Here is a 21,102-nt window from a genome sequence, read left to right on the forward strand (position 1 = left end):
ACTGAGTCCATTGAGTTGCAATTAAAAATATACTTCATACCCGCATGACAGATTTCTCCCCCCAGGAACCTACTTTTGGAGTCACTGAAATCCTTCTTCACCTTAGCTTAGCTCTGCCCTTAGTCCTGATTCTTGTGACTTCCCTAGACTCTGACTACCCCTTCGGACCTCTGACTGTGGGCTCTGGGGACAGTTAGATTCTCTTGTGAGCTCCGAAACTCCCTCTGAAGTTTCTTCACAGGAGCCATGGCCCCTCATCGTAGCCCCTGGCTTCCTCAAGACAGCTGAAGGTGGCGTCACATCTAAGTTATGTACTCACTGGCATAGCACTACTTACTATTGCGGGAGAAGGCAGTGCTACCTGCCTTTGGTTCCAACAGAGTTCTGAGGTCAGCACTGATGTTGCAGTTTAAGATTAAGTGCAGTGGCCTAGTGCCAGGACCTTGCACTGCCATGCTATACACCAGGGGTCTCAAACATGCGACCTGCGGGCCACAGGCGGCCCACGAGGTTATTTTCTGCGGCCCGCAAGCTCCTCGCGGCCCCCGTCCTCCCCCAGCATTTACCTAGAGCAGCTCCGGCCCAACGCGCACAGGGGCGGGGCAGGGCAGGCTCCCTGCCTGCCTTCCCTGCCCCCATGCCACTCCGGGAAGCGGCGGGAACCTGGGGGAGGAGAGGCACAGGGATGTGTGTGTTGATGTTGCTTCAGGCACTGCCCCCAGCAGCTCCCATTGGCCGTGGTTCCCGGTTCCGGGCCAATGGGAAATGCTGGGAGTGGTGCCTAAAGCAACAGCAATACCCCCCCACCCCCCGTGGCCCTGCTCCCCCATGTTCCGGCTGCTTCCCGGAGTGGCACAGGGGCAAGGCAGGCAGGGACTCTGCCATGCCACCGGTGCGTGCCGGGACAGAGCCCGCTTCCCAAACCCCTCCTGCAGTCGAACCCCCTGCCCTGAGCCCCTTGCCACATTCCGAACCTCTCCTGCACCCCAACCCCCTGCCCTGAGTCCCCTGCCGCACCCCTCCTGCACCCTGATCCCCTGCCACACCCCACACCCCTCCTGCACCCCCTGGGACAGAGAGGGGGTGGAGTTGGGGTGGGGATTTCGGGGAAGGGGTTGGAATGGGGGCAGGGAAGGGGCGGAGCCTCATGGAAGGGGTGGAGTGGGGGCAGAGCCGAGGGCAGCAAGTGGGAGATGTCAGTAATGCTGCCCTCGGGCCAGTGTACTAGCCCTCATGTGGCCCTCATAGTCATTTGAGTTTGAGACCCCTGCTAGATACTCTGGTTTATTTCTAGTCCTAGTTTCTAGACCCCTGCTAGATACTCTGGTTTATTTCTAGTCCTAATTTCTAGACCCCTGCTAGATACTCTGGTTTATTTCTCGTCCTCATTCCATGTTCTGGAGCAGTGGGGGAGGACAGGCTCTCAGCAACTGGAGGGAAATGCCCTGAGTCTTAATTGCAACCAGTGTCCTGTAATTGGCGGACTGTGCTGATAGGCTCTGAAAGGAGGAGCTGTCCAGGCTTGCCTGGCTAGAATAAAAGTGGCTAAGACTTTAGGCCCCAGTGGAGGAGGAGGAGAGTACCAAGGCTGGGGAAATCATCGGACCTTGGGGCAGGTAACTCTCCTTTCCTGAGAGAAGTACATACACTTTTTAACTAGTAAAATAAATAAATCAGTAGCTTTTTTCATTCTGATGGGGTGTTTTCCTCTCCTCTAATAAGCCAGAGCGATTCGGAGCTTGGAGAGGAGGCAGGTGATCTCACACCTTCAGTGTGAATTCACAAGGGGTTATGGCATCTCCAGCAGCGAAGCTAGTGCTTGCTTTGGACGGGAATTGATGTAGGGATATATGGATTAAATGACACCTTGTAGAGTTACAGACGAGCATGACCTCCATGCAGCCTGTGTAGCGTAGTCCAGTTGTGACTTCTGCTGCATTAGAGGCCAGTTTTTGAGGTGATCCAGTCCCGATAGTAAGTCACTCGTGTGTAGACTCCCGGCTTATTTGGTTTAGCACATTCATCTCCCCAGCTCACTATGCCCACAAGGTACCACATTCCTCTAGAATCTGGACTAACCAGTGGGCCACCAGAGTCACCCTATGAGAGGAGGAAAAAAGAGAAAAAAGAAATTTAGTGAACCAGAAAGGAAAATATAGCTATTTTCACAGGCAATAGGGCAGGGGTGGGCAAAATATGGCCCATGGACCACATCTGGCCTGCGGGACCCTCCTGCCCGGCCCCCAAGTTCCTGGCCCGGGAAGCTCGCCTCCGGCCCCTCCTCTGCTGTCCCCCCTCCCCAGCAGCATCTGCTCACTCATTCTGCTGCTGGCACAATGCTCTGGACGGCGGGGCTGTGAGCTCCTGGGGCAGCGCCGCTGCAGAGCCCGGCCTGACCCTGTATCTGTGCTGCGCGGTGGCAGCATGACCCAGCTCCAGCCTGACGGCGCGGCTGTAGCACCACCAGCCACTGGTGCTCCAGGCAGCGCGGTAAGGGGGCAGGGGGCGGGGGGGGGTGTTGGATGGAGGACTAGGGAGTTCGGGGTGGTGGTCAGGGGGCGAGGGTATGGATGGTGCTCAGAGGGGAAACAGGGTTGAACGGGGGCAGGGATACCGAGGGGCAGTCAGGAAGGAGGAGGAGGAGGTTGGATGGGGTGGCAGGGGGCAGTCGGGACAGGGGTTCCAGAGGCAGTCAGGGGACAGGGAGAAGGGGTGGTTGGATGGAGCAGTGGTCCCGGGGGGGCTCTCAGGAATGAGAGGAGGGGTTGGATGGGGCGGCGGAGGTCCAGGGGCAGTCAGGGGACAGGGAGCGGGTGTGTGTGGATGGGGCAGGGGTCCCAGGGGGCCGTCAGGGAACAGGGGAGGTTGGATGGGGCAGGAGTCCCAGGGGGCAGATAGGAGGTGGGGGCCGGGCCACAACCCCCTCCCCTAACTGGCCCTCCATACAATTTACGAAACCCAATGTGACCTTCAGGCCAAAAAGTTTGCCCGCCCCTGTAATAGGGTCTGGAAAGGGACAGCTTCCTTTGATGGAAGATGGGAAGAGAGCATTATTTAAAGGAACACCATCAACCTGGAACTTAGTCACTTTCCAGAAACTAAGGGTACATCTATCCCACAAATGAGGGTGTGATTGCAGCACAGGTAGCCATACCCATGTGAGTTTTAATCTAGCTAGCACGGGTAGCGACAGCAGCGAAGACGTGGCAACACCAACTTCAGCGTGGGCCAGCAACCAGAGTAGGTATTCAGAGTCCCTGGCTGGCTTGTACTGAGATGGTTAGCCCGTGCCGAAGCCCATGCCACCACGTCTTCACTACTACTGTTATCCACACTAGCCAAACTAATGCTACCATGGGCATGTCCACCCATGCCACAGTCACACCTTCATTTGCAGTGCAGATGTGCCCTAAGCACTGCTTCTCAAACAGAAGTACGCATACCTCGGGGGATACTCAGAAGTCTTCCGGGATTACATCAACTCACTAAATATTTGCCTAGTTTTACAGCAGGCTACATAAAAAGCGCAAGCAAAGTCAGTACAAACTAAAATTTTATACAGTCAAGGACTTGTTTAACCTGCACTATACAAGATACACTGAAATGTAAGGTTTCAGAGTAGCAGCCGTGTTAGTTTGTATCCGCAAAAAGAACAGGAGTACTTGTGGCACCTTTAGAAACTAACAAATTTATTTCAACATGGGTTTTCATGAGCTACAGCTCACTTCTTCGGTTGCACAGAATGGAACACACAGACAGGAGATATTTATACAGACAGAGAACATGAAAAGGTGGACATATGCATACCAAGGAAGAGCTGACTCTCCTCCTGTTGGTATGCATACTTTCACCTTTTCATGTTCTCTGTATGTATAAATATCTCCCGTCTGTGTGTTCCATTCTATGCATCCGAAGAAGTGAGCTGTAGCTCACGAAAGCTTATGCTGAAATAAATTTGTTAGTCTCTAAGGTGCCACAAGTACTCCTGTTCTTTTTACTGAAATGCAAGTACAGTATTTATATTCCATTTGATTTATTTTTTAATTATATGGTAAAAATGAGAAAGTCAGCAATTTGTCAGTAACAGTGCTCTGTGATACTTTTGTATTTTTATGCCTTATTTTGTAAGCAAGTAGTTTCTAAGTGGGGTAAAACTTGGGGGTACATAAGACAAATCAGACTCTTGAAAGGGGTACAGTAATCTGGAAAGGTTGAGAGCCACTGCCCTACATGATAAGCTGTGGTTCTTTGCCAGCCATGGAGTCCCCCTGTCAGGATTGTAAAACCACAGAAACTATTTCCCAATTATAATTTTTAAAGTTTCTCTCTCAACAGGGGAACCTGACTAAGGGCTTGATCTCAAGCCCACTGAAATCAGAGGGAGTCTTTCAGGAGAAACAGTTCAACTGCTGTACCCAAAGTGTTGTCAAAGGCGCACAGCAAATGGAACAAGAACAATATTTTTTCCACAATCCTTTTTCTTCTAAATAATTTTAGGTGTTACTTGTAACTATAGTAGGTTAAAACTAAGTTTTCAGTCAGAACTGTGGTTTTTAAGTTGATGACATTTCTTTAAATGTTAAACACATTAGCCTCTCTCAGATTTTAAATTCAGACACTATGTAAATAGCATCACACATAAATCAGACTGGTCTGGGAAGCTTACGGGATTTCAGGCAAGTTAGTTCTGGTATAACAGTGAATATATTCCCTTCCCCTCCCCAACTTTACTGAAAGATATACATGACAGCCCTTCAGCCCTTTTCTATGTGGAGTAGAATGGGAACATAGGAACTAGGTTATCTGGACTGAAGATATTTAGGCCTCAATCCTGCAAAGACTTTTGCATATAATAATTTCGTGCACATTGAATTGAATGGGAATACTCACATGCATAAAGTTAAACATACGCAGAACTCTTTGCAGGATTGGGGCAATAGTGCGGAGCTGTTAAGTATTTAGACTCAACATTTAGATGAACTTTTCAGAACCTCAGTAGAAATTTTAAAAATATTGCCATGGAGACAGTTTTTATTTGGATATATTCCTGGCAGTCTTTGCAGGTCAAACATTGCAGCATCCCATGTACATCTTGTTGTTTTATAACAATCTTTAATTATTGTTTCAACCAGTTTTCCTGGTCCTGAAGCTGTCCAACTGCTCAGTAATGCCAAAGATCAGCCCTAGCACCTTTTAAAAAACATAGGTACATTTGCTGCTCTCCAGACCAGAAATTGATTTTAATGAGTGATTGCACATTTTAATGAGCGATTGCTCAGCTACTTCATTCCTAAACTCCTTCAGAATTCTTGAATGGTTACTGTCTGGTCCTGGCTGCCTGTTGCTATTGAATTTTTTAATGTTTGACACTTCAGTCTCAGATGATGCCTCATTTTTATTACCTGGAAAAAAAGCAGGTCAGGTATCACTCAGCGTCAAAGCTAGCAGAGAGATAGTACAAAGTAATTTATTCCTTATGGGGCAGATTCTCATTTATACTAAGGCCACTTTGTGCCACTCTAGAAGTGTAAAAGGACCTTAAAATACGCATAACTATAATTAATCTTTACTATGCTGTCATGACTAGCTCCAGCATAACAATTTACTCTCACATTAAGGCCCCTTTATAGAGCAGAGCCCATAATGTAAATGCAGCAAAGAGTCCTATGGCACCTTATAGACTAACAGACGTCTGTTAGTCTACAAGGTGCCACAGGACTCTTCGCCGCTTTTACAGATCCAGACTAACACAGCTACCCCTCTGATACTATAATGTATATGAGAATCAGGCCCACTTGCTAGCAGAAAACAGATCACTTGACAACAAGAAGTCAGCAGCTGCAGGGTGGGGATGGAGGAAGGCTGAGGCAGCAACACAGGGAAGCCAGGAGATGACAGTACTTGTGGGAGCTGATGGGGAGTGAGTGACAAACTGTGCAGGCCATGATGGGAGATAAAGATCGGGCACAAGCTAACTTTGAATTACAGGGCTCCAGTTCCATCTTGCCCTTTTGAATTTTACAGGTACTATCCTAGTTCTGTTAATATGAGTTTTATGTGCTAAACTGCATGGAATAAATGTTTTATTTTACAAACCTCTTAGCCAGAGTCTTGGTTGAATCAGAACCCATATAAACAAAGAGTCCAGGGAAGGAGCATACACAGAATTAGTTAAGATTTGGGAATCACTATATTTAATAATTTAAAGTCATTTTCCCTACTAGTTCTAAGTATTGAGCTTAGACCTACCTGACAGGCATCTACTCCTCCTTCCAAGTATCCAGCACACAACATCCCAGGTGTGATGAGCCCATCGTACACTTCTCTCCTATTGCAAGTGTTTGAGTCTATAAGTTTCACTGTTGCTTCCTGGAGAACATTAGGACTCGGGCCTGAAGGGAAAAAATGACTCTACAAATATAAATGCTTTGCACTAGCTAAGATGTGGAAGGAGCATTTAGCATCTGTTCATGGGTGAGAGGGCTGGGCTGGGTTAAGAAGAAATAGAGCTGTTCCAGCTTGTACCACTTTTCATAGATTGAAGTACTATATGGGAGGAGTTGTACATACATTATAACCATTACTTTGTAGGAAGGGCTTGAAGGATTCCACAGTAAAGACCTGTGAGTCACTGATTAAGATGGCCCACGCTCATATGAGGACATAGGCGTGGTATCACTGAGGTGGGAGAAGAGGCCTACCACAGTCTATTTACTCTTAAGTACAGTACCATACAATGGAGCAGAGGCTAATGCTTTCAGCAGGTGACACAGAGCCAAGATGGCTAGTTCTATGGCTAGCTGTGTTCTGACTGCGTGAACTTGAGTAAGCCACCTATCTCCAGCTCAGTTTGCACCTCTGCTCCACACGTTATAATACATATCTCACAAAGGTTTTGGGAAACCCTAGTCAAGGCCAGCACCCTGTTGTCATAGTCACTGTACAAACACATTGCTAGACAGTGCCTGCCACAAAGAGCTTGCAATCTAAAATGTATGGACAAAAACAGAATGTCAGACTCCTCCCTAGTTTCTGTTTCAGTGGCTGGCAGCTTTGTCTTTTTCCAATCCAACATTAGAAAGCAAGAAAATAAGGAATGTGTTTCTTATAGTTACACAAATCTATTATTTTTTTGCAAGGATTAAACAAGATGTGGCCACACTGCTGCTCTCACCTAAACAGTTAGTTGGACTCATCATTAATGTAAAATGTCTGATGTTATTATTTTTTTTTGCAGATGGAGGCACTCACCATCGTCGCTCAGTGCTCCCCAGCCTGTGATGATAGCATCAGAATTATATGGGAAAATCTGAGATGGATCTGGCAGACAGACGCGATGCACAATATTTGTAAAATCAACTCCTTTCGAGAGTTTCACGACAGCTATATCATAGTTGTGTGCTGGATAACGGTACTTTTCATGGACAATAATAGCTTTGACAAAGCGTTTCATTCTTGCAGGTCTTAAAAGAGTTCCAAAGGTAACAGTCCATATACGTGGGTTATTTGCTCTGGAAAAGATGAAAGAACTTTGTAGATATATTTAAGCCATGGAGATAAAGGTCTGTAGACTTGGTCCACTGTATGTAGCTCAAAACCTCACCCATAGTTCCTTACAAAATCCTTGGAAGATCTTGGTGGAATGGGGACTTGTGCCTACACCATCCCATCTGTACTACTCACTGGCCAAGTCATAAATGTGGCCAGGTAGCTTCCCAATATACAAAGCAAATCCAGTTCACTACAGCAGGTAACGAGAGGTGTTTCCCTTGCTGTTTGCAGACCCTTAATCTATTCCAGTTTTTATACTGCCACACCCTTTAGGAGCAATCAGTCTTCACTATCTCCTTGGCTATTCAAAAAAGGAGTGATGGAACCACCAAATTCTAACCTCTGCTCAGGGAACAACTCACACCACTGCCCATAGAAGGAAAGGAGTAAGGTGTCCTAATGGCTCAAAAAACATGCATATTTGGGCCAAGCTGTGATAGCACAAAGTCATTCCTCTTGCTCTACCTGACCTTAGGCAGAGCAGCTTCCTTTGGAGCATCTTTCAGAGCCTTTTCCTCAGGAATTATTCTCTCAAGCTTCAAAAAGAATGGTCACAGCTCTCTGCCTGAAACGCTGCAACTTTACTACGGCCCTTCCGGGACTTGGCATTGGTTCGGAATGGAGCACCATTTGATGTGCAGGTCAGTACATACCACATCTTACTGCAGCCTCTTTCAGAGCTGGGAACTTACTTTCTAAAGCAATGAGCTGCAGACAGAAGCCACGTGTTGCTGATCAGCGTTGCACCGCAACGGTGGATGTTGTTCTGCCGTAAACTCGCTTGCCACGGCCAATCTCCAAGCTCTGCAGAAGTCAACCCTCCAACTACTCGTTCTGATATGGATGATGATTTTGATTTTGCTGATCTATTCTGTCGTAACCCGCAGACTGTCAAAATGGGGAGAGAAAACATAAGTCATTTCTCAATGTACTAATTGTGCCTACTGATGCCTCTAGGCACATGTACAAAATGTACCGTAAGATAACATGCAATTAGACCCTGTAATGACATAATGTCAATCTCAAAACACTCCCTGATATGGAGGCTGTCCACACCCACCCTTTCAAGTAAAAGTCTGAGAGAACAGATGAAACTTGTGGAGAGCTACGAAGTTCAACAGACTCAGGCTCAACTGCATGACTAAGAGGAGCGAATTCTAGAGTCATGAGCTTTTCACCCTGCATCCCGCCTCCAGGGATTGTCCGTTTGAATGTTGCAGCCAGGGCCGGCACCAGGCACCAGCTCAGCAAGCAGGTGCTTGGGATGGCCAACTGAGAGGGGCGTCATGTCCAGCTCTTTGGTGGCAATTCGGCAATAGGTCCCTCAGTCCCTCTTGGAGCGAAGGCCCTGCCGCCGAATTGCCACCGAAGACTGAAGTGGCGGTGGTAGAGCTGCCGCAGATTGCAAATCACGGCTTTTTTTTTTTTTTGCATGCTGCTTAGGGCGGCAAAAACCCTGGAGCCGGCCCTGGTTGCAGCTGGTCTCAGTTGATGGGATAAGGCATCTCTCTAAGACAGGTGGGACCCACACCATTTAGTATTTTACAGAAAAAGCAGCACCTTGAATTTCAGCCAGACATGACTTGGAAAACAGTGCAACATACGGAGCGTGTATCCAATGCTCTCTCAGTGAAACACTGCTATAGAAGCTAGCAGCTGCGATTTGCATCAGCTGAAGTTTCCAAATGGTCCTTGAGTGTAGTCCCAAGTAGAGCACGTTGCACTAATCCAAGCCAGAAGTGACAAAGGCATGGTTAACCAGAGCGAGGTGTGCATCTGACAGGAAAAGCGACAAGCTCTTTGCCAAGCACAGACAAAGACAAGATTCTTGCCTTCTGCTACTACCTGGAAATCCAGGAGTAGCGGACGATCTGTCAAGCATAAGGCCCTGAGCTGCACCTGATCAGTACTCCTGACACCCTAATGAGCCAGCTAGGTTGCCTGATGGACTGCCCTGCCTGACTGGCTGAGACAGCCAGAAGGTCGGTTCTTAATCCTAGCAGCAGCAGTAGCTTGCTGGCTGCTTAACACACATGTCCACAGACTCTCTGCCTCCCTGCGCTCATCTCTCCAAGCCCTAGTCCTGCTCTGCTCTTCCACAGCTCCAGCCCAGATTCTGACCAGCCTTGTTTCCATCCTGTCCCAGCCTTGCTCCTGCCTTCCCTGACTCCTGGTAATCCAGTTCCGATCCTTGGCTCTGACTCCTGACTCCAACTCTGCCTCAACCTTTGGCTCTGTCATTCGGACTTTGACTTCAGTTCCAATCCCCAGCTCTGACTCCGACCCTGTCTCGACCCCAGACTCTGGAATTCGGCCTCCAACCACTAGGCCTGACTCCTGCTCTGACTGCTAGGCATGACTGCCTATGATCTGGTCTCCTGACAGTTTGAGCAGCCCAAATTCTAAAACAGGGGATCTAGGCTAACAAGGGGTCCAGAGCAGTGGCTAGTACAGAACCTTCCTGGCCAGTCTTTCCCTGCTCCAATTTCTGCTGCGTCCGCAGTTGTTCCCCACTGACCAATGCAGAGTGGGGCTCATTATTAGCCGGCTGACTGGGAAAGCTTTGGCCTGGGCATTCCCACTCCTAGAGAAAGCAAGCCCACTCCTGGGCTAGCTTGAAGACTTCAATCATGCCATTGCCATGATCTTTGAGCATAGAGCCAAGACCACCCTTTGAGCGTCACGGCAGCGACCTCAGCACGTTGCTAAGTATGCCACAGAGTTCCAGTGCTTGGTAGCAGAGGCTGAATGGAACGAAGCCGCGCGGTATTATCATTTCTGCTTCAGCCTAAATGATGACATCAAAGATGAGCTCACGTGAGTGGACTCCCCACCCATTCTGGATGTCCTGATTGACTCAGCATAAAGATTGACAACTGCTTGATGGAACGCAGCCAAGAAAGAAGTTCAGCTTCCCAGCTCCTGCCAGTCCTCCTGTTTCCAGCCCATCAAGCTTCCGTGCTTTTCCCACAGCCCCAACAATGCAGCTCAACAGAGAAAATGCAGCATCGAGCATTGGCACTATGCATGTTCTGTGGAAGACCAGAGCACTTCGCATTGGGCTGCTCTGCTAAGGTGCACTCTGCACCCTGGTCAGGGAATGCCAAGCCCCCAGGAGGGAGTCTGGGTGGGGGTGGCACTCTCTACCTCTTATTGGTACCCAGCATCCGTACCTGTCTGCTGACAGATTGACAATAACCAGGTGTATACTGACACATCTGCAACTCCCTCTGCAAGCCCGCACCCCTCCATCTCCAATGTCCACCTGGAGGCACTGGTGGATTCTGATGCCTCTGGCAACTTCATGGATCAGGACTTTGTATGAGTACATCAGATCCCCGCCAAACACAAGGACACTCTAGACTTGGTAGAATCTATTGATGGCTCACTCATTTCATCAGGCCCAGTTACCCCCTAGACCACACCTCTGCAGGTGATGACCCTTCAAGGTCAACAAGAAACCCTTCAGTTTGGACTTATCTGAACACCACATTTTCCAGTTATTCTCAGCATGCCCTGGATACTTCTTATGCAATCATTGGCAATACGGTTCAGCGCCCCACATTGCCAACAATTCTGTCCCTGGAATCCAAATATGGGGACCATAGACTGGGAGCCTTCCTCGAGATTCCAAGTCTGATCAGGTTAATCCCCAGGGAGTCTTTTTATCCACTGCAGTCCAGTCTGCTGCCTCCATGTTATCACTTAATTATAAGGATTTTGCTGATATGTTCGAGAAACAGAATGCAGATGCTCTGCCACTCCATTGCAGCTATAACTGTCCCATCAACTTTCAGCCCACTCCAATCCCCCTTTGTCCGCATCTGCTTCCTTTCAGAGCCAGAACTTCAGGCTCTCCATAACTACCTCCAGGAATATCTACAAATGTGATTTATCCATCCTTCCATGTCTCCAGCTGGGGCTCCAATTTTCTTTGTGAAGAAGAAAGATGGATCAATAAGGCCTTGTGTTGACTATCGGGTTTTAAACAGAGTCACAATTTGAAATTAATGTCCTCTCCCTCTCATTAATGTGCTTTTACAAAAGACTCTGCTCTTCAATGGTTTTTACTAAGCTGGACCTTCACGGACCCTATAACTTTGTCCTAAATAGAGAGGGAGATGAGTGGAAGATCTCCTTCCATACATGGTACAGACACTGAGTGCCTGGTCATGCCATTCGGCTTGTTCAATGCCCCAGAAACATTTCAGTACTTCATAAACAATATCTTCAGAGATGCATTAGAATGCCATGTTGTCATTAATCTGGACGACATACTCATCTTTTCTGACAATCAGGCTTCTCATGATCAGCATGTCCACGGCATCCTAGACTTTGCCAATGTCATCTATATGCAAAGCCCAAAAAATGCAAGTTTGACCAGGATACAATAGAATTCTTTGGTTACATTATCTCCTCTGAGGGAATAGCCAGGGACCCATGCAAGGTGATCGTCACCTCTGACTGTGCTGCACCAAAGGACACCAGTGAGGTCCAGTGGTTCCTAGGCTGTGCTAACTTCTACCAGTGATTCATTGAGGGATTTTCCAGCCTAGTTGCTCCTCTGACCACCCCTCTGAAAAGGAGTCCAGTTCACCTGGTCCTTGGAAACCCACGTAGTACAGAGAGGAAAATTGTGTTTCTACTGGAAGTGGCCAGGTTTCTTGTCCAAGTGCTCACAGCCCATAAAAACCTGGAAAATCTTCAAGCAACCAGATTCTTCAACCAACAACAGATCCACTGGTCCCTCTTCTTCATCCAGTTTGACTTCATAGTTGCCTATTGCCCAAGAGTCAGAAATGGGAAGGCTGACGCTCTGTCCCATAAGGCTGAGTACCTGGAACAGGTGAGAAGACTCCCTCTGTGATTCTAAAGGCATCCAACTTCATCAATGGCACAGCAGACAACAGTGTAATGGAGTCAGATCAGATCAGATCCGCCAGACTCTGGAGAATGTTGACACCTCATTCAGGCAAGCCCCCCTCAGGGTGGGAGGCTCAGGCGAGCCGCGGGTGGTGTCCCATTTTCTCTTTGGGAAATATGGTCATCCTAGTAAAACCAGAAGGAACTGGGAAGATGCATCCCCCATGAATGTGCAAGGCTCTGTGTAAAGTGTAAGGTCAACTTCATTCAAGAGAAAAAGAGGCTTTCTAAAGGGCCAGAAAAATGATCAGACTATTTATTAAAACAGTCAGGGAATTGCCAAGCATGCACTGCTTTCACTTACAGTCACTGAAGAGGGTTTCAGCTCTCTCAGGCCTCATATCTGAAATAAACAAACAAACAGAGTGAGTTCAACACAGCCCGGGGTTTTTAACCTATGAATGTAGCTCAGATTAGGCCCAGCCCATAGTAAAGGGTGGGGTGGAGCTGAACTGCTACAGAGGAATCACTTGGAGGTGGAAAATTTTCTGCTGTGCACCCATTATTATATCCCCTGATGGGCTACAGCATGGTCTCTCTCTAAACAGCCAGCCATTTCCTGTGGACCAGAGCACAGGGTCTGAAATTCTGCCTGGGCACTGCAGAAAGCTCCGTATGCTCTCCCACACCACACTCTGCAGCAGTGTAAGGGTCAGCCACAATCTGGCCCTGAGACTGTGAGCTTTTCAGGGCAGGTACCACGGCGCAGCTCCCCAGTGGGTGTAGTTTGTCAGCGTTGGCTCTGACTTCAGTGGAGCTAAGACAACCTGCACCACCTGAGGATCTGCTCCCACAGCTTCTTATTTGGACTGGGAGGTGCCAGGTACACTTTTGGAGGCTGAAATAAATAAATAAAATTAATGCTAATAATTTGGTGTGTCACGGTGGGGCATTGATGGCACTGTTGAAATACCCTCCTACCCCAATTCATTACACCATATCTATGGTGTGATTCAGCACTCACTGAAGTCTGTGTAAAGGTTATCAGTGATCTTAATGGGCACAGGGTCAAGCAAGCAAACATCAATATAGTCCCCTGGCTACAACACCCACTTTCTAACCAGAGCCACATTCCTGGTTACTTGCAGGCCAGTGGAAAAACTTACCTGTTCAATAACATTTTGAAGTTGTCCAGTGACTCTTGAACAGCAACCAACGCCTAGGTATCACCTGATACTTATCTTCATCCATGTGCCTCTCCTCTGCCTTCTCTAACTTCACCTACATATCACCCGATACTTATCTTCATCCACGTGCCTCTCCTCTGCCTTCTCTACCTTCACCTACATATCACCCGATAGCTATCCTCATCCACGTGCCTCTCCTCTGCCTTCTCTACCTTCACCTACATATCACCCGATACCTATCCTCATCCACGTGCCTCTCCTCTGCCTTCTCTACCTTCACCTACATATCACCCGATACCTATCCTCCTCCACGTATCTCTCCTCTGCCTTCTCTACCATCACCTGCATATCACTCGATACCTATCCCTATCCAAGTCCCGCTCCTCTTCCTTCTCTAGTGTCAGCTGGGTATCACTCGATACATATCCACATCCATGTCCCGCTCCTCTATCTTCTGTACCTTCACCTACATATCACCTGATACCTAGCCTCACCCACGTCTCTCTCCTCTGCCTTCTCTACCGTCACCTAGGTATCACCCGATACCTATCCTCATTCACGTCTCTCTCCTCTGCCTTCTCTACCGTCACCTAGGTATCACACAATACCTATCCACATCCCACTCCTCTGCCTTCTGTACCTTCACCTACATATCACCCGATACCTATCCACATCACATCCTGCTCCTCTGCCTTCTCTACTGTCACCTGGGTATCACCCGATACCTATCCTCATCCACATCCCTCTCTTCTGCCTTCTCTAACGTCAGCTGGGTAACACCCGATACCTATCCTCATCCATGTCCCGCTCCTCTGCCTTCTCTACCTTCACATACATATCACCCGATACCTATCCTCATCCACGTCCCTCTCTGCCTTTTCTGCCATCACCTGCATATCACTCACACCTAACTCTATCCATGTCCCGCTCCTCTTCCTTCTCTACTGTCAACTGGGTATCACCCGATACCTATCCTCATCCACGTCCCTCTCCTCTGCTTTCTCTACCGTCACCTAGGTATCACCCAATATCTATCCTCATCTACGTCTCTCTCTTCTGCCTTCTCTAATATCACGTAGGTATCACTCTATACTATCCTCATCCACATCACACTCCTCTGCCTTCTGTACCTTCACCTATATATCACCTGGTACCTATCCCTATCCATGTCCCGCTACTCTGCCTTCTCTACCGTCACCTGGGTATCACCTGATAGCTATCCTCATCCACGTCCCACTTGTCTGCCTTCTCTACAGTCACCTGGGTATCACTCTATACCTATCCTCATCCACGCCCCTCTCCTCTGCCTTCTCTACCTTCACCTAGGTATCACCCAATACCTATTCTCATCCATGTCCCGCTCCTCTGCCTTCTCTTTACCTTACTATATCTGGGTCCTAATAAAAAACCAACAGCAATCAGTGGGGATCTTTCTACTGAATTCAATGGGCTTTGGATCACACTGCTTGTCTGTTGTGTTAATATCAGTGGCATTCTGCTTGTGGGCTTGACACTCCTTTCTATCTGTTCTGTGAATTCAGTTTGTTTGCAGTCAGCAATTGCTGTACCTGGGCAAATTAATTTCCTTATATTAAGTAAAAAAAAAAAAGTATGTTATGATACAAAAACCAAAACCGCCCTGTTCACACACACGTCTTAGAATCCCTGAGCATTAGCAGAGGGAAGGACAATGTTAAAGGTATAGACTGCTGTCATTGTGCAGCTGCTGTGTTACTTTGTAGGGATGGGGAAATTATTTATGACTAACTTTAAACCATGATTCACTGTTCTTCATTATAATGGAAGATTACTGGCATAATAAACATAGATTAATTTTGATCAGTGATCAAGTGGCCAGTTGTGGGCTCCAATCACAGTTTAAGTGCTCACTCCTGTACACATTCCACTCTGAAGGATAAATCCCTAACTAAGCTCGGAAGGTTTTAATTTTAACGTTATGGATTTTGAGGGATAACATTAATGTTTATTTCTACAATATAGTCATTCAAAATTTACTGATTTAAAGCACTGACGGCCAGATTTTCAGAAGTGCTCAGTCCCCAGCTGCTCCCACTGAAAACATTTGATGGGTTACCCAATGAGAAGAATGAGAGTATTCAATTCTTACTGATTTCTAGATAGATGCAATGAACAGCAAAAAAGTTCACCTCTTCTCTACAAAGGAAAGATACAAGATGTTTTCAGCATTCCCTCTTAGTTAATTTCAAATAGTGACTTCTTTTTCTTTTTTGCCACTCTTGGGATGGAGGGACATCTAACTATTAAAAGCTTAAGTACAAAGCCTGCAATTAATTACCATCACTTATATTAGGTTGCAAAACCAACGAGGGAGACAAAAGGATCAGTCAGTTTGTTCCAACCAGCACCAGAAGTGATTCAGTTGGTATGTTTTCACTGATCTGTGTCTCTCATCTGTACTGCTAAGCAGCTCTCTCTCTCTACTTCCCCTTCTAGCACCTGATAGTTGCCTAGGTTATTTATGTCAGAAGTGGCACATACCTTATACTGGGCCAAATTCAGCTGTGACTTATACTGTTGCCTTCAGTAGGGTTGCATGGATGTAACTGAAAGGAGAATTTGGCCACTTACATTTTGCCTTCTGGGGAAGGTGTAAAGGTCTATAAGGAACCTAATGTATGTTCTCTCTGTCTGTACAGCTTCATTTTTAGCATGTTTTGCAAGTATTCCATATAATCGAAGTCTGTGCAGATCATGCAAAGTCACGTTCACCCTCCACTGAGGAAGGCAAAGTACACGAACATATGCCCTAAGGTAGGAGTAATACTTTTTTGCAGGGGGCAGCCAGGGATCTGCCAGCGGCACAGTGGCCCGGCCCATGCTCCCTACCCTGAGGGCTGGGAGTGAAGTGGCATAAGAAACACTGTAGGAGCTCATCCCTACCAAAGGTCCCTTTAGGACTGGTAAAGAGACTCCTCATATGACCAGATCAGCTGGCATCAGGACTGCTTGGAGCCACTGGAGTGAAACAAAGCAGGCTCTGCACTGCAGAGAATTGGGGCTTAGGGCAAAATTTTTAAATTTGGGTTTATAAAGTTAGGTGACAAAGGCCAAGACTTTCAAAACTAGAGGCCTAAAATTAGAGCCTCTGTGAGGATTCAGGAGCCTTAAATACATGGCATAATTTTCACAAGTGATGAGCATGAGCAGCATCCATAAAAAAAAAAAAATCAATGGGAGCTGCTTGGTACTCAGCACTTGTTGGTGTGCTTCCACATGGATTTAGGTGTCTTGGCTTTATGAATAATTTGAAAACTTTGGCCTTAGTTTTTTCCCGCTTCTTTGTGTTTTTTTGTAAATGTATTTTGAGTGAAGTTAGGGCCCTAAAAGGAACTGGACGGATAGCCTCACGAAGTGAATCCACAGCATCAACAGCATGCCTCAGCCCTGCCTCTAAGGGGTGCTTATTTATTCCATAATCTCCTTGGTCAAGCTAGCAGTTAGTGCCAACTGTGATGTTCTTCTTGGGCCAAGGCCAAACCGCCATCTCCTAATATCTCCGGATCGACATGGCTACAACACCACTGTGTACACTAACTCCTCACTTAAAGTCGTCCCGGTTAACGTTGTTTCATTGTTAGGTTGCTGATCAATTAGGGAACATGCTCGTTTAAAGTTGTGCAATGCTCCCTTATAAGGTTGTTTGGCAGCCACCTGCTTTGTCCACTGCTTGCAGAAAGAGCAGCCTGGTGGAGGGAGCTGGTGGGGGCTTCGAACCAGGGTGGACCGGTAGCTTCCCTATCAGCTGCCCACTCCCCTAAGTTCCCTGTGCAGCAGCCGCCTAGCAGGCTATTAATCGCCAGCAGTTCAGCTGTCCCTCCCCACACTGCCATGTGCTGCTCCTTGGAGCCTTCTGCTTGCTGTGCAGGGGAAGAGGGGTGCTAATGTCAGGGTGTCCCTCTCCCCATGCTCCTGCCCCCCGCTTACCCCATCTCCATAGAGTGGGGGGGGGGAACATGACAGGGCTCAGGACAGAGGGAGCTTGCTGGCAGTAGCTGCTGTCTCAACTTGCTGATCTACTTAAAAAGGCAATGTACTTAGAGTGGTGTCAGCATACCTAAAGGGGCAATGCGCATTTCTCGCTCTCACATACACAGGGTGTGTGTCTCTGTCTGCCATGCTGTCTCCCCTCCCTCCATTTGTGCTGCCTTGTAGAGTGTGAGGCTACATTAACAACAATGTGTTGTTGAGTGCTCAGCCGAGTGCTAGTTCATCATTTAGCAGTAAGGCATTCCCTGGGAAATATCCCACCCTCTGACTCCTCCACCTCAACCAAGCTTCACAATCATCATTGCTGTGTATAGTATTAAATTGTTTGTTTAAAACTTATACTCTGTGTGTGTGTGTGTGTGTGTGTCTAGAGAGAGAGAGAGAGAGAGAGAGAAAGAGTCTTTTGTCTGGTGAAAAAATTTTTCCTGGAACCTAACACCTCCCTCTCTCCTCATTTACATTAATTCTTATGGGGAAATTGGATTAACTTAACATCATTTTGCTTAAAGTTGCATTTTTCAGGAACATAACTACAATGTTAAGTGAGGAGTTACTGTAGTTATAAGCAACCTATTGACCTGATAGATTCTATAACAATGGATTAACCATGTATTGAAATAGCTAATAATCATTAAACCACCCATAATAAGTAGTTTATAATTGCATCTGTTCCAGACTGAGATGTTTTTGGAACAAGTTGATAAATTAAATAGTGATAAGTCACCAGGACTAGATGATATTCATCCAAGAGTTCTGAAGGAACTCAAATTCTGTACCAGATGACTGGAGGACAGCTAATGTGACATCAATTTAAAAACAAAACAAAACTCCAGAAGCAATCCCGGCAATTACAGACCAGTAAGCCTAACTTCAGTACCAGGCAAACTGGCTGAAATATAGTAAAGAACAGAATTATCAGACACATAGATGAATATGATTTGCAGGAGAAGAGTCAACTTGGCTTTTGTAAAGGGAAATCATGCCTCACCAATCTATTAGAATTCTCTGAGGGGGTCAACTAGCATGTGGACAAGAGCAATCCAGTGAATATAATGTACTTGGACTTTCAGAAAGCCTTTGACGTGATTTTTCAGAATGGGGATGTATGTTCCACTTTTCTCCTCCAGGTTGTTGTCACTTGTATACAAGTGGAAATACGCAGGCTCCCAAATACACTATTTGAAACACAACCCAATGAAGCAATCCACAAAAATCCAGGTCAGATACTCATCTGCATGGCAATGAAGGAGGCTCCGACTAGGACAAGTGAGAACATCTATCTCCTAGATGCTGGTCTCTGTGCTTGTAAAGCATCTAGAAAGTTTTGACTGGTAGATAAATAAATAAAAATAATAATAGATGTTTCTTCTTATATGAAACAAATTTGGGACTCATGTTGTTCATGGTCAAAACCTCTGACTCTGGGACAGATGAGAATATGTTCTTTATACTTTGATGTGGTGGCACCAACAATCTTGCAGCTAGTTTCCTTTTTCCAGACAGAAGCAAATAGCCAACTTTGCACTTGGCAAGGCCTGCAAGCTGGCGGAGAGGGAGAAATGGGTTGGCAATTGCCTTCCTTTTTGGTCCCCTTGCTGGAGCAGGGAAGGGATCAGGCTGTGAATTGCTTCCATCTTCTAATCCTGCTGATGGAGAAAGGATGGGAGGAAGGGAAAGAAATTAGGCCATGTATGCCTTCTCTTCTGGTACCAATTCGGTAAAGGAAGAAGAAATTCACATCCCTCTCCACACCAAGTGTCAGTAGAAGACTGAATCTATTATCTCAGGTGTTTCTAAGACACCTATCACTGCTATACCTCAGCACCAGAGTTAGGGCCACAAGTTGCATCTTCCCTTCCTGCTGCCTTGCTTGTTATCTGGTGAAAATGGGACTTAGGTTGCTTTCATCTTCAGGGAGAACTTGTATTATGAGCTACCGAGGCCTACCTGAGGCCCACAAAAGAATACAGGCTTGACTGGCTTCCAGCTCCATCTGTAGAAAAAGGCATAGTACCAAGAAGAGACAGGAAGCTTTGGAATATTTCCCAGGAGCTCACAGAAGTGGATGAGAGATTCCAGACATCTCTGTATTTTCTACTGTGTCTGGTGTATGAAGACACCATTATCTTTCTGCTGCAGAAATATTAAATACAATTACAAATTATTAAATATAACTGTAGTATCTTCAGCATATTATCCACCAAAATTAATGTATTTCTGCAGATTTCTCTGTCCACGAAAGCTTATGCTCAAATACATTTGTTAGTCTCTAAGGTGCCACAAGTCCTCCTGTTCTTTTTCCTTTCCAGTGTGTAATGATGAGACAAAATGTAGACACTCGGTGTATTCGTCCCTTTTTTCAGCTTTGCAAAATTTCTATTTCCCAACTTGCTTGGTGCAAAGTGTTTTTGTTTTGAATAGACTAGTAAAATATCATCAGTCTTCCCAACATATCTGTCTCCACCACACTGGTGTGGGTGGGCAAGCAAAATGTTGTGGCTGTGAATTTTCACACCAGCTTTGAAAAGCTGCCCTTGATCACGGCTCTCAGATAACAGAAGGTGCACCAGACTCCTAGGCAGTTTGTTCCAGCTGCTCCCCAGCATCACTACTTTTGAACCAAGTACAAGTTGAGACATGGTGTTGAACAACAAGTTGGTGAGATACTAGGAGGAAGGTTTACTCATTCTCCCTGTCGGAACCTCCTAGTGTGCCATGCAAATGAGTACCTGACCTAGATTTTTAATAAGGGTTCAACCAGTTAGTGATGCTTTTTTATATATTATGGCACAAACCCATAGGCTTTTGGTAAATGACATATAGTGAAAGGGTCTATGCTGGCTTTAAGAAGCCATTAAGAATATGCTTAGGAATACCCTTATGTTTTGTAAGGACAACAAGAAACAAGATGGAATGAGGCAGAAGTTGGTAAGGATACCTCATAACCTGGACAAAAGCTTGGTACCCTCAGAATTTACTTGTCCTTTTTGTTCTAAAGGTTGATGCTGGATAGGGTACTTTGTGTTACATGTTGTTCCAAATAGAATTAGGCCTGAACTGCAAACCAGAGATCCTCTTCGGGACTCCTAGACACCCCAGAGTTCAGCTGAAGGATTTCACTTCTGCCTGTTGCAGGGATAATGCCAAAACATGGCATTCTGGATCTTGGTGCACACGTTCCACATCACCCAGCTCCCTACAAGGCACAGGGATACTCAGGTCTGGAGGGCTTGGATAAGTCCATCAGTCACTCTAATGTAATACTATAAATATGACCACTGTCAGGATTGTTAGAAGTAGAACTGCTTAAAATTGATTTACTTGCCCAGGTGTGGATCCCAAAGGGAATCTCTTACTATTCTTTCCCAGAAACAGCAGGGTATTGTTTTATGTTTACATTGTCTTTGTACAGAGTACTCGAACTATTGTGTCAAGCTCAGTGGTTTGAGCATTGGCCTGCTAAACTCAGGGT

The 21,102-nt window shown here is 46.5% G+C and overlaps 1 protein-coding gene and 1 long non-coding RNA gene across 2 annotated transcripts in view; both read right to left on the reverse strand.

Moving 5' to 3' along the window:
- Nucleotides 1–1,131: 1,131 nt before the first annotated feature.
- LOC127047093 (transmembrane protease serine 11C-like) overlaps nt 1,132–21,102 on the reverse strand; it is a 59,601-nt gene continuing 39,630 nt past the window's right edge. Inside the window, exons 6-10 of the mRNA XM_050945036.1 lie at nt 12,779–12,817; nt 8,244–8,439; nt 7,252–7,511; nt 6,250–6,392; nt 1,132–2,100 (exon numbers count right to left, since the gene is read on the reverse strand). Of these exons, the coding sequence (XP_050800993.1) occupies nt 1,939–2,100; nt 6,250–6,392; nt 7,252–7,511; nt 8,244–8,439; nt 12,779–12,817 (800 nt within the window). The 3' untranslated portion in view covers nt 1,132–1,938. The remainder of the gene's footprint in view (nt 2,101–6,249; nt 6,393–7,251; nt 7,512–8,243; nt 8,440–12,778; nt 12,818–21,102) is intronic.
- Nucleotides 13,480–14,787, reverse strand: LOC127047134 (uncharacterized). The gene is made up of 3 exons (XR_007773303.1): nt 14,086–14,787; nt 13,707–13,899; nt 13,480–13,644 (listed from the first exon to the last, which is right to left on the reverse strand). It is a non-coding gene; the product is annotated as an uncharacterized LOC127047134 (long non-coding RNA).

The sequence above is a fragment of the Gopherus flavomarginatus genome, chromosome 3, assembly GCF_025201925.1.
Source record: "Gopherus flavomarginatus isolate rGopFla2 chromosome 3, rGopFla2.mat.asm, whole genome shotgun sequence".
In the NCBI taxonomy this organism is placed as follows: Eukaryota; Metazoa; Chordata; order Testudines; family Testudinidae; genus Gopherus; species Gopherus flavomarginatus.